Source organism: Oryctolagus cuniculus, chromosome 11 (assembly GCF_051225735.1).
Source record: "Oryctolagus cuniculus isolate XC-2025 breed Fujian yellow rabbit chromosome 11, ASM5122573v1, whole genome shotgun sequence".
In the NCBI taxonomy this organism is placed as follows: Eukaryota; Metazoa; Chordata; class Mammalia; order Lagomorpha; family Leporidae; genus Oryctolagus; species Oryctolagus cuniculus.
In genome coordinates this window covers 30,140,205-30,152,742 of record NC_142877.1, presented here as the reverse complement: position 1 = coordinate 30,152,742, position 12,538 = coordinate 30,140,205, and the positions used below count along the sequence as shown (strand labels likewise).

The window sequence follows — 12,538 nt, the reverse complement described above, 5'->3', positions numbered from 1 at the left end:
TGCTCCACTTCCAATCCAGCTTTCTGCTGTGGCCTGGGAAAGCAGTGGAAGATGGCCCAAAATCCTTGGGCCCCTGCACACTTGTGGGAGACCCAGAAGAAGCTCCTGTCTCCTGGCTTTGGATTGGCACAGCTCTGGCCATTGCAGCCAACTGGGGAGTGAACAATCAGATGGAAGTCCTCCCTCCCTCCCTCACTCCCTCACTCCCTCTCTCTCTCTCTCTCTCTCTGCCTCTCCTCTGTGTAACTCTGACTTGCAAATAATCTTTTAAAAATATGATTTTTATAAATATCTGCCCATTCTCTTAATAGTTCAATAAACAGAAGTTTTTGTTGTTTTGTTTTGTTTTGACAGGCAGAGTTAGACAGAGATACAGAGAGAAAGGTCTTCCTTCCGTTGTTCACTCCCCTGATGGCCACTACAGCCAGCGCGCTGCAACGATCCGAAGCCAGGAGCCAGGCACCTCCTCCTGGTCTCCCATGCAGGTGCAGGGCCCAAGCACTTGGGCCATCCTCCACTGCCTTCCCAGGCCACAGCAGAGAGCTGGACTGGAAGAGGAGCAACCAGGACAGAATCCGGCACCCAACCAGGACTAGAACCCGGGGTACCAGTGCCACAGGTGGAAGATTAGCCAAGTGAGCTGCAGCACTGGCTAAACAGAAGTTCTTAACTTAAACATAACTCAATTTATCAATTGTTTTCTCCTTCATAGCTAGTACTCTATGTATAGAGACTTTGTTAAAAAGATTTTATTTACTTGAAAGGCCCAAGTGCTTGGGCTCTTGCACCTGCGTGAACAACCCGGAAGAAGCTCCAGGTTCCTGGCTTCAGATCGGCACTGCTCTGGCTGTTGCAGCCACCCGGGGCATGAACCAGCAGACTGACTGACTGACTGACTCTGCTTCTCTGTAACTCTGCCCTTCAAATAAATAAATAAATTAATTAATTAATTAAAAAAAAAAAAAGAACAGTGAACTAATGAGATCTTTTAAAAGGTAATTCCTTAAATACCCAATATTCAAATTTACCTAATAATTTCTAGGCTTTCTCTTAGATTGAATCAGAATCCAAATATGGTCCAGGAATTACTAATCTGCCTCAAGGATCTTACCTGGGAGGTTTTGCCCTCAGGGTATCTCCATCTCTTTTTTTTTTTTTTTTTTTTTAATGGAGGGAAAGGTCCTTCTCACCCTTTACTTACTAAAGTAACCTGTTCATCTGCCCAGTAGTGCTTTTCAATGCATTCTTCCATCTCTTCCATTTCTTATAAATTAGCACTTAGCACTAAAGCCTGATTAGGCCAAGACAGGAGTCTCTGACAAGGCTGCTCCGCTGGGAGGCGCGCAGGACCTGGCTGTGTCTGTGACGGCAGCAGCGGTGATGCTTACTGCCACATTCCACTCATTCACTGGGGCGTGGAAAACATGAATACTCTCTCTCATGTACCAGTTACACTATAGGAGAAACTCTCCTTCACCCACTATTTGGTTACTCTAAGGTACAATTCATGTGTGAGGACCTAAGAACATCTCAGAAAAAACCCACAAGGCAGATCCCCGTTGTCCACATGAGAACACCGAGGCAAATTACTGGTGGAGCTAGGCTGTAACGCGGGCAGCCCAGCTCCTGAGTTTGCTTGTGATCGCTAAGCTTGAACACCTCTCCTAAAATCAAGAAACAAGTAGGGCAGGCGTTGTGGCACAGTGGGTTAAACTTGTCTCTTAGGATACCCACATCCCATATTCGGAGTGCCTGGCACTGAATTTTGCCTCTACTTCTGATCCAGGTTTCTGCTAATGCTCACTCTGGGAGGCAGCAGATGATGGCTCAATCAGCTAGGTCCCTGCCACCCACCTGGAAGACCTGCAAGTTCCAGGCATATCCCATACCAAACTGTTGCGGGCACCTGGGGAGTGAAACAGCACTGTGTGTGCGTGTGCGTGTGCGTGAGAGAGAGAGAGGGAGGATGAGAGAGAAAGAATATACTTAGGAATATTGGATATTTAAGGAATAATTTTTTTAAAAAAATCAAGAAATAAGTGAGCATACAGTATAATTTTTCAGGGAAAAGAGATCAAAGACAGACACTCACACAGTTACGGAGGCTACAAAGTTACTGCAGAAGGAAATCTATTAATTGTATCAAAAGGCTAAACATACATCCCTTTTTGAGTTAGCAGTTCTAAACAACATGTGTCTAGAAAGGCTTTTTCAAAAGAATTACATCCTATAGTGTTCTTCACAATAGCAAAAAATTTAAAACAATTTAAACGCCCGATTAGTTCAAAAAGTCAAGGTTTAGTCTCAACTTTTTTTTTTTTTAAACAGGTACAAATAGGAGCCACAGAACGCAGGAAGTGCACATTTCAGGCTTTTTAAGTAATAAGAGCATAGGTGACACAGAAGCACCATGAGGGATGGGGGGCTGCTTAAAAGATGAAAAAGGGAGGCCGGCGCCGCAGCTCAACAGGCTAATCCTCCGCCTGCGGCGCCGGCACCCTGGGTTCCAGTCCAGCTCTCTGCTGTGGCCCGGGAGTAGAGTGGAGGATGGCCCAAGTGCTTGGGCCCTGCACCCACATGGGAGACCAGGAGAAGCACCTGGCTCATGGCTTCAGATCAGCATGGTGCACCAGCCGCAGCACGCCGGCCGCAGCGGCCATTGAGGGTGAACCAACGGAAAAGGAAGACCTTTCTGTCTCTCTCACTGTCCACTCTGCTTGTCAAAAAAAAAAAAAAAAAAAAAAAAAAAAAGATGAAAAAGGGGACAGAATTCTATCTATCCTCCTTTCTGTAACTCACAGGGAGGTCCAGAGACCCTAACAGGTGCAAAGGGCAGATAGATCAGAAGGTGCAGGGAAATGCTGGGGATGGTACTCAGCTCAGAGTTTACAACAGTGCACACATGAGAGGGTCAACAAAGGAAGCAAGAGAGTCTGATCTGAGGCCATATGAGTTTACGATGACTGAGGGAATGCACTGAGGGTCCCTAAAAAGTCTCAGGGACCACTGAATCCACAGGACTATCAGGATACAGACTTTGGGGACAGGGCTCTGACAGTCACCTTCTGATGGATCCAGCGTCCATAGCAGAGGTCTTCTCAATGTCAGACACTCAGCAGCAGAAGGGGTTGCCCAAAAATCCCAGGTCCCAAAAGCTTTTTCAAAAGCCGGCACCGTGGCTCACTTGGCTAATCCTCTGCCTGCGGCACCGGCACCCCAGGTTCTAGTCCTGGTCGGGGCACCGGATTCTGTCCTGGTTGCCCCTCTTCCAGTTCAGCTCTCTGCTGTGGCCAGGGAGTGCAGTGGAGGATGGCTCAAGTGCTTGGGTCCCTGCACCCGCATGGGAGACCAGGAGGAAGCACCCAGCTCCTGGCTTTGGATCGGCGCAGTGCCAACCATAGTGGCCATTAGGGGAGTGAACCAACAGAAGGAAGACCTTTCTGTGTCTTTCACTGTCTATAACTCTCTGTCTCTTTCTCACTGTCTAACTCTGCCTGGCAAAAAAAAAAAAAAAACCCACCTCAGCAAAGCCTTTACAGAGCTGGGCCTGTGGAGATCCTAATACAAAAGAGCTGATGCCACAGGCTGCAATTGAAAAGGATGTCTGAGCTCAGCAGCACAGGGCAAGTCTCTCCACACAGACAGCTGCGCTCCTGGGCACCACAGCCCGGCATGGGGGCTGCCTCTTGGGAGAAGCAAGTAGGAGGAGAGGCCTCACAGGATACCCTTTGTTCCCTTCAAACTCTGAACCACACATGGCCTAGTCAAAATAACATAATAAACTTTAAGAGGTCACTCAACCTGGTGGCCTGATACCATCTCTACCATTGGGCAAACATGAGAACAAAGATCCGTGACTGGCTAATGGGCACCTGGGGGAGGGCTCCTCATTACTCCCACTACCAGGCAACCACCACGTGACAAGACTTGGAAGGCAGAAAGCCTGCCCCATGCCAGGAACAAACCAGTATTCTTTCAAAGAGATTGGCAAAACTAACAGTCACCAACCAGTGTCTTCCCCTTTTCAGAACCAGAGGCCATATGATACACAAATGGCTGCATTTTCTCACCCCACACCTCTGGTGCCAGTCTGGAAGGCCAAGGAGGCTGACACAGCACAAAAAACAGGTTACCAAGCCGTGTAGGGGACACGTTCCACCTACGTAGATTCGAGAAAAGATGGAAAAGTATGAAACAGACAAACACGGACACTCATACTCTTTCCAGCAGTTTAAAAGATGATTATTTATACTGTGAAATTAGGTACAAAGATTCACCTAGAAGCTTTTTTCAGACACATTCAAAAGTACAGGATAAAAAAAAAAACTCATTTGAAAGGCAGAGTTAGAGAGAAGAGAGGGAGAGACAGCCAGATATCCTCCATCTGCTGGTTCACTCCCCAAATGGTCACAACAGCTGGGTGACCAAAATCAGGAGCTTCCTCCAGGTCTCCCACATGGCTGGCAGAGGTCCAAGTAACTGGACTACCTCCTGCTGCTTTCCCAGGCCATTAACAGGGATCTGGATGGGACATGGAACAGTTGGGACTAACTGGCACCCATATGGGATGCCAGCATTGCAGGCTGTTAGCCTTACCCACTATGCCACAATGCTGGCCCAAAAAATTATATGATTTATTTAAATCAGTACAAGAATGGATTGCTGGGAGTCGAAACTGGTAGAAAGTGGCACACAATGTGGTGTAGCAGGTTAAGTCACACTGAACTCACATCCTTCCTCAGAGAGCCTGCAATCAAGTCCCCATTACTCCACTTCCAATCCAGCTTCCTGCTAATGTACCCAGGAGGCAGCAGTTGATGGCTCAGTACATAGGTCCCTGCTATCCACATGGAGACCTGGAATGAGCTCCTGGCTCCTGTCTTTGGCCTGGCCCAGCCTTGGTTGTTCTGGGTATTTGGAGAGTTAATCATTGGATGGAAGCTTGCACACATGCATGCTCCCCCCCCCACACACACACACCCTGTCACTCTGCCTTTCAAATAAACAAATATATCATCAAAAAGAATGTTCTGGATCTCATCCTCACGAGCACTCACACAAGCCTCCCTCAGAACCACAGACTGTACCTGTTCTCAGAGAGGTGTGGAATACTGAATGACCACTGCCAGACACACAGTCCTGACACCAAGGGTCAACAGCCAAAAAGCACTTCTACACAGCCACCTGGACTGCTCAGAGAAACCAGTGGGGCCCAAGCACCCTGTGGGGAGTTCCTTTATAGGCCAGGCCCAGGTATGGGCTTCAAAGTGCATAAATCACCAGTCACACAATAATCCAGAGAATCTGACCTAATCAACTCTTGAGCTTGTTTTCCTTTGTATTTGACATTGTAAAAGAGATATCTTGCTATTTTTCTAACTTTGTAACCACATGAGGGAAACAAGTGATACTTGGGCATTTTTTGCCCCAGAAGGTAATCAACATAGAAGTTTTTAATACCTGTAAATTAATCCTGTACCCTTGAAGGCATCATTATGCAACAGGATGAGAAGATGAAGGAAGCAGAATACATTCACACACTCAGCCATTCTGCATCTAAGCAGCTGTGCGGCCCTAAGCAAGGAACTTCAATTCCCAGACCATGGCATCCTCTTCTTGAGGATCCTCCAGTATCCCTTCTCATCCTAACATATGAGGCAAGCAACTGAACATTTTTAAGATATTAAATTCTTCTAATAAAATATATTAATTTGTGCAAACAAAATATTTTAACAAAGTTAACATTCTGAATAAAACTAATATTGTAAATTGAAAAGCAGTTGAGTTTTTCAAATAAAATTATAGTGTTTAATCAACACAAATAAATTTAAACTGCTGTTAATGGGGCTGGTGTTGTGGCACAAAGCCAAGCTGCCGCCTGCGATGCCAGCATCCCATATGAGTGCCAGTTCAAGTCCTGAACGCTCCACTTCCTAACCAGCTCCCTGCTAATGCCTTGGGAAAGCAGATGAGGATGACCCAAGTGCTTGGGCCCCTGCACCCATGTGGGAGACCATTGTAGCCATCTGGGGAATGAACCAGCATATGAAGTCTCTCTCTATGGGTCTCCTTCTCTTTAACTCTGCCTTTCAAATAAATAAATCTTTAAAAAAAAAAAAATGAAAGCTGGGTCATATGAAAAATCTTTTTCACATCCTCTCCCTAATTAAATCTGGAAACCACAGTTAAGGTTTACTGACTTTTCAAATCCCAAATTATTTTTTGATGTAAAACTTTTTTGAAAGAAATAATGCATTCCTCCTACACCTAAGGGAGTTATAGCTCTTAATATTTTATTTCAGTATTTCACTCTCAAAGGCTATCATAAAACTATTTTAATTATTCACCAAGGCCCTAAAATATATCATAGTGAGTGCTATGAAAGAAGAGAATTACATGCAGCAATGCCCAGTGCTCCTTCAACAGTTAAAGCTTGACTAATTCTAAGTACTGAAACCATCAGCAAGAAAATGAACTGGAGAGGTCATAAAAGCCCATGCCCTTTCTATAAAACTTTCCTTAAAAGGTGATGAGTATGAAATTTCTTCAAAGACAACATGAAGATTTTGGGGCCAGCCCTGTAGTGTAGTGGACTAAGCCTCCATCTGCAGCGCCAACATCCCTGTGGGTGCCAGTTCTAGTCCCAGCTGCTCCTCTTCCGTTCCAGCTCTATGCTATGGCCTGGGAAAGCACTGGAAGATAACTAAAGTGCTTGGGCCCCTGCACCCATGTGGGAGACCTCAAAGAAGCTCCTAGCTTCAGATCAGCTCAGCTCTAGCCACTGTTGCTATTTGGGGAGTGAACCAGCAGATAGAAGACCTTGCTCTCTGTCTCTCCCTCTCTCTGTGATTCTACCTCTCAAATAAATAAAATATTTTTTTTAAAAAATTGAAGATTTTATCACTTTCCAAGACTAGAAGGTGAATACTAAAGCTTTTGCCTATAAAAACCGACTTTAACCAGGCTGGCGCCGCGGCTCACTAGTCCCGGTCGGGGCGCCGGATTCTGTCCGGGTTGCCCCTCTTCCAGGCCAGCTCTCTGCTGTGGCCCGGGAGTGCAGTGGAGGATGGCCCAGGTGCTTGGGCCCTGCACCCCATGGGAGACCAGGATAAGTACCTGGCTCCTGCCATCAGATCAGTGCGGTGCGCCGGCCGCAGCAGCCATTGGAGGGTGAACCAACGGCAAAGGAAGACCTTTCTCTCTGTCTCTCTCTCACTGTCCACTCAGCCTGTAAAAAAAAAAAAAAAAAAAAAAAAAAAACTGACTTTAACCAGTAGCAGCAACAGCTAACTCATTATACTGTGATAAGGTGTGCCCTAGGCACTTATTATGAGACACATATAAGCTATGAAGCACACACAAGCAATTTTATCACCCCATCTCAGGGATGGACAAATTGAGGCTTATACAACTTAAGGGACTTGCTCCAAGTTACAGAGTTGATAAGTGGCACAGCCCAAGCTCAAATGAATCTAGCTGACTCTTAAGGCCCTGATCTTAACCACTATCTTCAGTTAAAAGTTAAACTACCCTTTCTAAATGATGTCACTATTTCCTTTCCCTAACAGTTTCACCTACCTAGAAAGGAAACCTTGAAACCAGTAAAGCTCTCATTCAAATAGCACCTCAGCATCTAAGTAAAGCAGAAAACCACAGAAACTTCAATCTAACTTCCAAAACCAAAATCTCCTGAAATCCCAAGCCAATCCTAAATCTTCAGATGCCAATCTTTTGGCCCAAGTTTTATTCTTTTCTCTCCTAAGCTCCATTTTGGTGGTGGTGGGGAATGGTTGGGCAGGAAGAGAACAATTCCCAAAGCTTAAATTCCAAGTTTCTTAATTTGGCAACCTTATTGTGCATTGGGACTTTAAAATTATAAGCACAGTTCCCAGAGGAGGACATTTCCTTTATTAGAAATTGGCTTTGAAAATTCCATTCTAGGATGCTAAATATAACTAAATGCTAAAATACCTTCAGACCTTTATAAACAAATACATTCTCCAGATTATTTTGATACCAATGCTTGTCTATTGACAAGACAAGTTTGCCACAGCAGTTAAGCAACTAACATTTTCAGGAATCTTTCAACTGTGTTACAGATCTTTTAAAGAACTGACCTAAAATTGTTTTGAGATTCTTCTACAATGAAATAAGTTCCTATTTCACAATTCATTTCCCTAAAAAGACATCGTTGTTTTGTTATTTCTACTATCCTATGATTCCAACACAAGGATATTAGAAAAGACAAAATTATGGAAGTAGGTTCTCCCCCCCAGATTATAAAACAGAATAAAACTGGACTTTTTGAAATTTTAATTATTACAGCTGGCATTGTGGCATGGTGGGTTAAACCACCTCCTGCAACACTGATATCCCACATAGGCATGGATGCTATACTTTTGGTCCAGCTTCCTCCTAACATGCCTGGGAAAGCACTGGAGAATGGCCCAAGTGCATAGGCCCCTGCCTCTCATGTGGGAGACCCAGATAAAGCTGCTGGCTCCTGGACTCTGTGGTCATCTGGGGAATGCACCAGCAGATAGAGAATCTGTTTCTCCCTCTTTCCCTGTGACTACATTTTATTTATTTTAAAATATTTATATTTGAAGGGCAGAGTTACAGAGAGGCAAAAGCAGAGAGAGATCTTCCATCTACTGGTTCACTCCCCAAATGGCCACAACAGCCAGTGGTGAGCTGATCTGAAGCCAGGAGTTTCTTCTGGGTCTCCTACGTGGGTGCAGGGGCCCAAGCACTTGGGTCATCTTCCACTGCCTTCCCAGGTCACAGCAGAGAGCTGGACTGGAAGAAGAGCAGCCGGGACTAGATGCCCATATGTGATGCTGGCACCGCAGGCAGAGGATTAACCTACTGCACCACAGCACCGGCCCCAATTTTAGTTTTTAAGATTTATTTATTTGAAAGGCAGAGTTACAGAGAGAGAAGAGATAAAGATCTTCCATCCATTGGTTCACTCCCCAGATGGCCATAATCTCAGCACTGAGCTAGCCCAAAGCCAGGAGCTTCTTCCAGGTTTCCCATGGAGGTGGCAGTGGCCCAAACACTTAGGCCATTCCCTGCTGCTTTTCACAGGCCATTAGCAGGGAGCTGGATCAGAAGTTGAACAGCCCAGACTCTAACTGGTGCCCACACAGGATGCGGGCATTGCTGTCGGTTGCTTTACCCGCTACACCACAACACTGGCCTCTCTTACCATGTTCTTAATAGAATGCATAGCTGCTATATTTTAGGTAACGACATGCAACTAGTAGTCCTCACAGCCTCAGGCATCCTGTCACAGAATTGCATACACAGTGTAAATGCAGTTCTAATAAAGCACCGTTAGCTGGACAGCTCCTCCAGCCCTACCTAAAACACAGGACAGGAAAGCAGGAATCACTGACACTTTATCTTAGGGGGCTAAAAACTTTGCTTCACCTTAGAATCCTGAGGTTGTTCTTACTTGGTACTTTTTTCTAACCAGGTTTAATAATTACAGCTAGCTTTTCAAAAATGCGGCCCACCAGCTATCATACCTTCTTTCTCCTTCCTCACACCTTCTAGCCCATCAGGTTCCATTAACATCAAGTATGACAGCGCCCTTCAGAGAGCTGAACTCTCACCAGCTACGCAGAATGAGCAGGGAGTTCTTTCAAGAGGAACCAAGACATTCCAGGGCAAGAGGAGAAATTTCAAAGCAGCCTCATCACTACAACAGACTCCTAAATTTGCACTCCCAGCCCTGTATCTTCTTCAAAATGTTCTAAAAAATATGGACGGTTCTCCCGAATGAACCACCTTCAACAGCAAAAACAAAAAAGGTGTTTAAAACCTATTGGAGGCCGGTGCCACAGCTCACTAGGCTAATCCTCCGCCTTGCGGCACTGGCACACCAGGTTCTAGTCCCGGTCGGGGCGCCGGATTCTGTCCCGGTTGCCCCTCTTCCAGGCCAGCTCTCTGCTGTGGCCCGGGAGTGCAGTGGAGGATGGCCCAAGTACTTGGGCCCTGCACCCCATGGGAGACCAGGATAAGTACCTGGCTCCTGCCATCGGATCAGCGCGGTGCACCGGCTGCATCGCGCTGGCCGCAGCGGCCATTGGAGGGTGAACCAACGGCAAAGGAAGACCTTTCTCTCTGTCTCTCTCACTGTCTGCCTGTCAAAAAAATTTTTAAAAATAAAAAATAAAACTATTGGAGCCAGTGCTGTGGCATAGTGGGTTAAGCAGCTGCCTGCAGTGCCAGCATCCCTTATGGGCACCGGTTCAAGTCCCAGCTGCTCCACTTCTGATCCAGCTCTCTGCTATGGCCTGGGAAAGCAGTGGAAGACGGCCCCAAGTCCTTGATCCCCTGCACCCCATGGGAGACCAGGAAGAAGCTCCTGGCTCCAGGGGCCATTTGGGGAATGAACCAGCAGAAGGAAGACCCCTCTGTCTCTCTGCGAATCTGCCTTTCAAATAACTAAATAAATCTTTAAAAAAAAAAAACTATCTGAAACAGCATTTTTCCAACCATAACTGCTCTGTTGACATCCATCACCACATGGTGCCACTGCTTGCTTCCTGAAGTCTCCCTAATGCCCCTTTCTTCTAGTGATCTGAGTACAGGCCACAGAAGTCGGTGCTGTGGGTCTGGTATAAGGCAACAGGGACAGTGCAATAATGATCGCAGGTCCAGCCCACTGCTGCTCAAGTGAGAATGCGATGCCAGACCCTCCAATTACCCAAGGCAGGTAAGAAATTCAGTGTTGGGAGGATCTTCTGATTTTTAAGACAAAACATCATCTGTGGGCAACCCCCCAGCGTTAACCAGCCCCCATCACCCTAGCCCAGGCTCCCTCAGTGTATTCCACACACCAGGGCAAGATCAACTTCCAAATACACTGCTAACTACAAAAGCACCAATCCGACCGCCAAGTCCCAACCCTTCCGCTGCCATCCAGCGTCCACAGAATGTCAGCCCCTGCCCACCTTCCCCTAAACGAGAGGAGTCCGCTCCCCATCCTCACCCCGCCTCACAACCTGTGTCCCCGCCAAGATGGCCTCCTCCTTACCTTTCTCCTCTACCCCATCAGTGCCCACGCTTGGCGCAGCAAACAAGCCTGGCCAGGTGCACCCTGCAACACCTGCTGACCGCCGAGCCGCTCCACGGCGTGAATCAACACACCTCTCTGCTCAAAGCCAACGGATTTTTATTCCCCGGGAGAGATTTCGATCTCCCAGGAGGCAATGCCCTGTGGCCTTGTCTTGACTCCCTCAGCCTCAAAATAAATACATAACATGTTACAGGGGGCGCAGAGACTAAGTCGCGCCTCCTAGGAAGGCCTCGGGGAGCTAAGGGACCCCGACCGGCCCTGCGAGGGAGCCGCCTTGCTCGCAACCCCGGCGTGCTCCTTCCTGCGCCCCCCAGGTAGACTCGGAGCCCTGTCCCGGGCCCCGGTCCGCTGACCCGCGACGCGCGGGGGCCCCGAGGACCCTCTGCGCTGCCCAGGCCCGGGGCCGCCGCCGGCCGCGACAAAAGGGTCAGCGAGGCGACTCCTAGGTGCGCGCCCCACGCTGGGCCACCGGGGGCCGCCGCGGCCCGGCCGCGCCCACCACAACGCCGCCGCTACCTTGTCCTCGGGAACTGAGTCCGGCTCGCGGGCCACCCTCTGCCTCAGCTCCGTCATGCTGGTGAGCAGCGCGGCCGCCGGAGCGGGCAGCTCAGAGCGGGCGCGCGCGGACTCTCTCGGCCGGCCCAGTCCAGCCCCGGCGCTCTACAGCTCCGCAGCGGTTCACAGGCCCCTCCACAGCCGAGCCGACAGCTCCGGAGCTCGGCCCCGCCCAGCACCGTCGCCGCCGCACCAGCAGCAGCCCTTCCACTCCGGCCGAGCACGGTCTGCCTGCCCCAGCCCCGGCTGGCTCGCTCCTCCTCCCGGGAAGAGGGTTCGGAGCGAGCGCGCACGCGCACTGCCGCCATCACAGCCGGCGAGATCCACCAATGGTGCGAATATGCCAGGGAGGCAGGGCTGAGGGGCGGAGCCAAGCGGAGCGGAGAGGCGAGCGTTGGGTGGCAGCGTGAGGGGGCGGGAAGAGGCGTGCGTTTCCGAGCGAGATCAGCCAATGGGAGCTGCCTCTTGACCGTGGTTGACTGGCGGGACGCCCGGGGTCCGGAAGGTAACGGGTTGCTGAGGGCTAGAGGCGCCGCCCAGGGCTCTCGCGCGCTTGGTACTCATGGCCCTCGGCTTCGGGTCTTCAGTGGCCAGGGCTCTTGCTTTTCACACCTGTGGACATTTGTGCGGCCTTAATTGGAGAGCCCAGGTCGGCCAGCCTGCCTAGGAGAAGGGAATCACGTGATAAGGAAACTTGGGGCTGCATGGCTTCGCCAAGCGGTCTCCAGCAATCACGCACGGAGCGCCGATTGTGCGTTAGGCGCGGAGCGGAGGCGTAGCTTTGGTTGTTTAGCTGCTCTAGTACACGTCCCAAGTGCTTGTTGAATGGGTGTGAAACTCCTAAGGGGAAAGTGACTTCGCTTACAGCCCCACGGCTAGGCAGCGACGAGCTAG

General features: G+C 48.8%; 1 protein-coding gene across 1 annotated transcript in view; it reads right to left on the bottom strand.

Annotated features, from left to right (window-relative positions):
- The window catches only part of CDS2 (CDP-diacylglycerol synthase 2), a 67,231-nt gene extending 55,262 nt beyond the window's left edge, over positions 1-11,969 (bottom strand). Inside the window, exon 1 of the mRNA XM_008256281.5 lies at positions 11,606-11,969. Within this exon, the coding sequence (XP_008254503.1) occupies positions 11,606-11,662 (57 nt within the window). The 5' untranslated portion in view covers positions 11,663-11,969. The remainder of the gene's footprint in view (positions 1-11,605) is intronic.
- Positions 11,970-12,538: the final 569 nt, after the last annotated feature.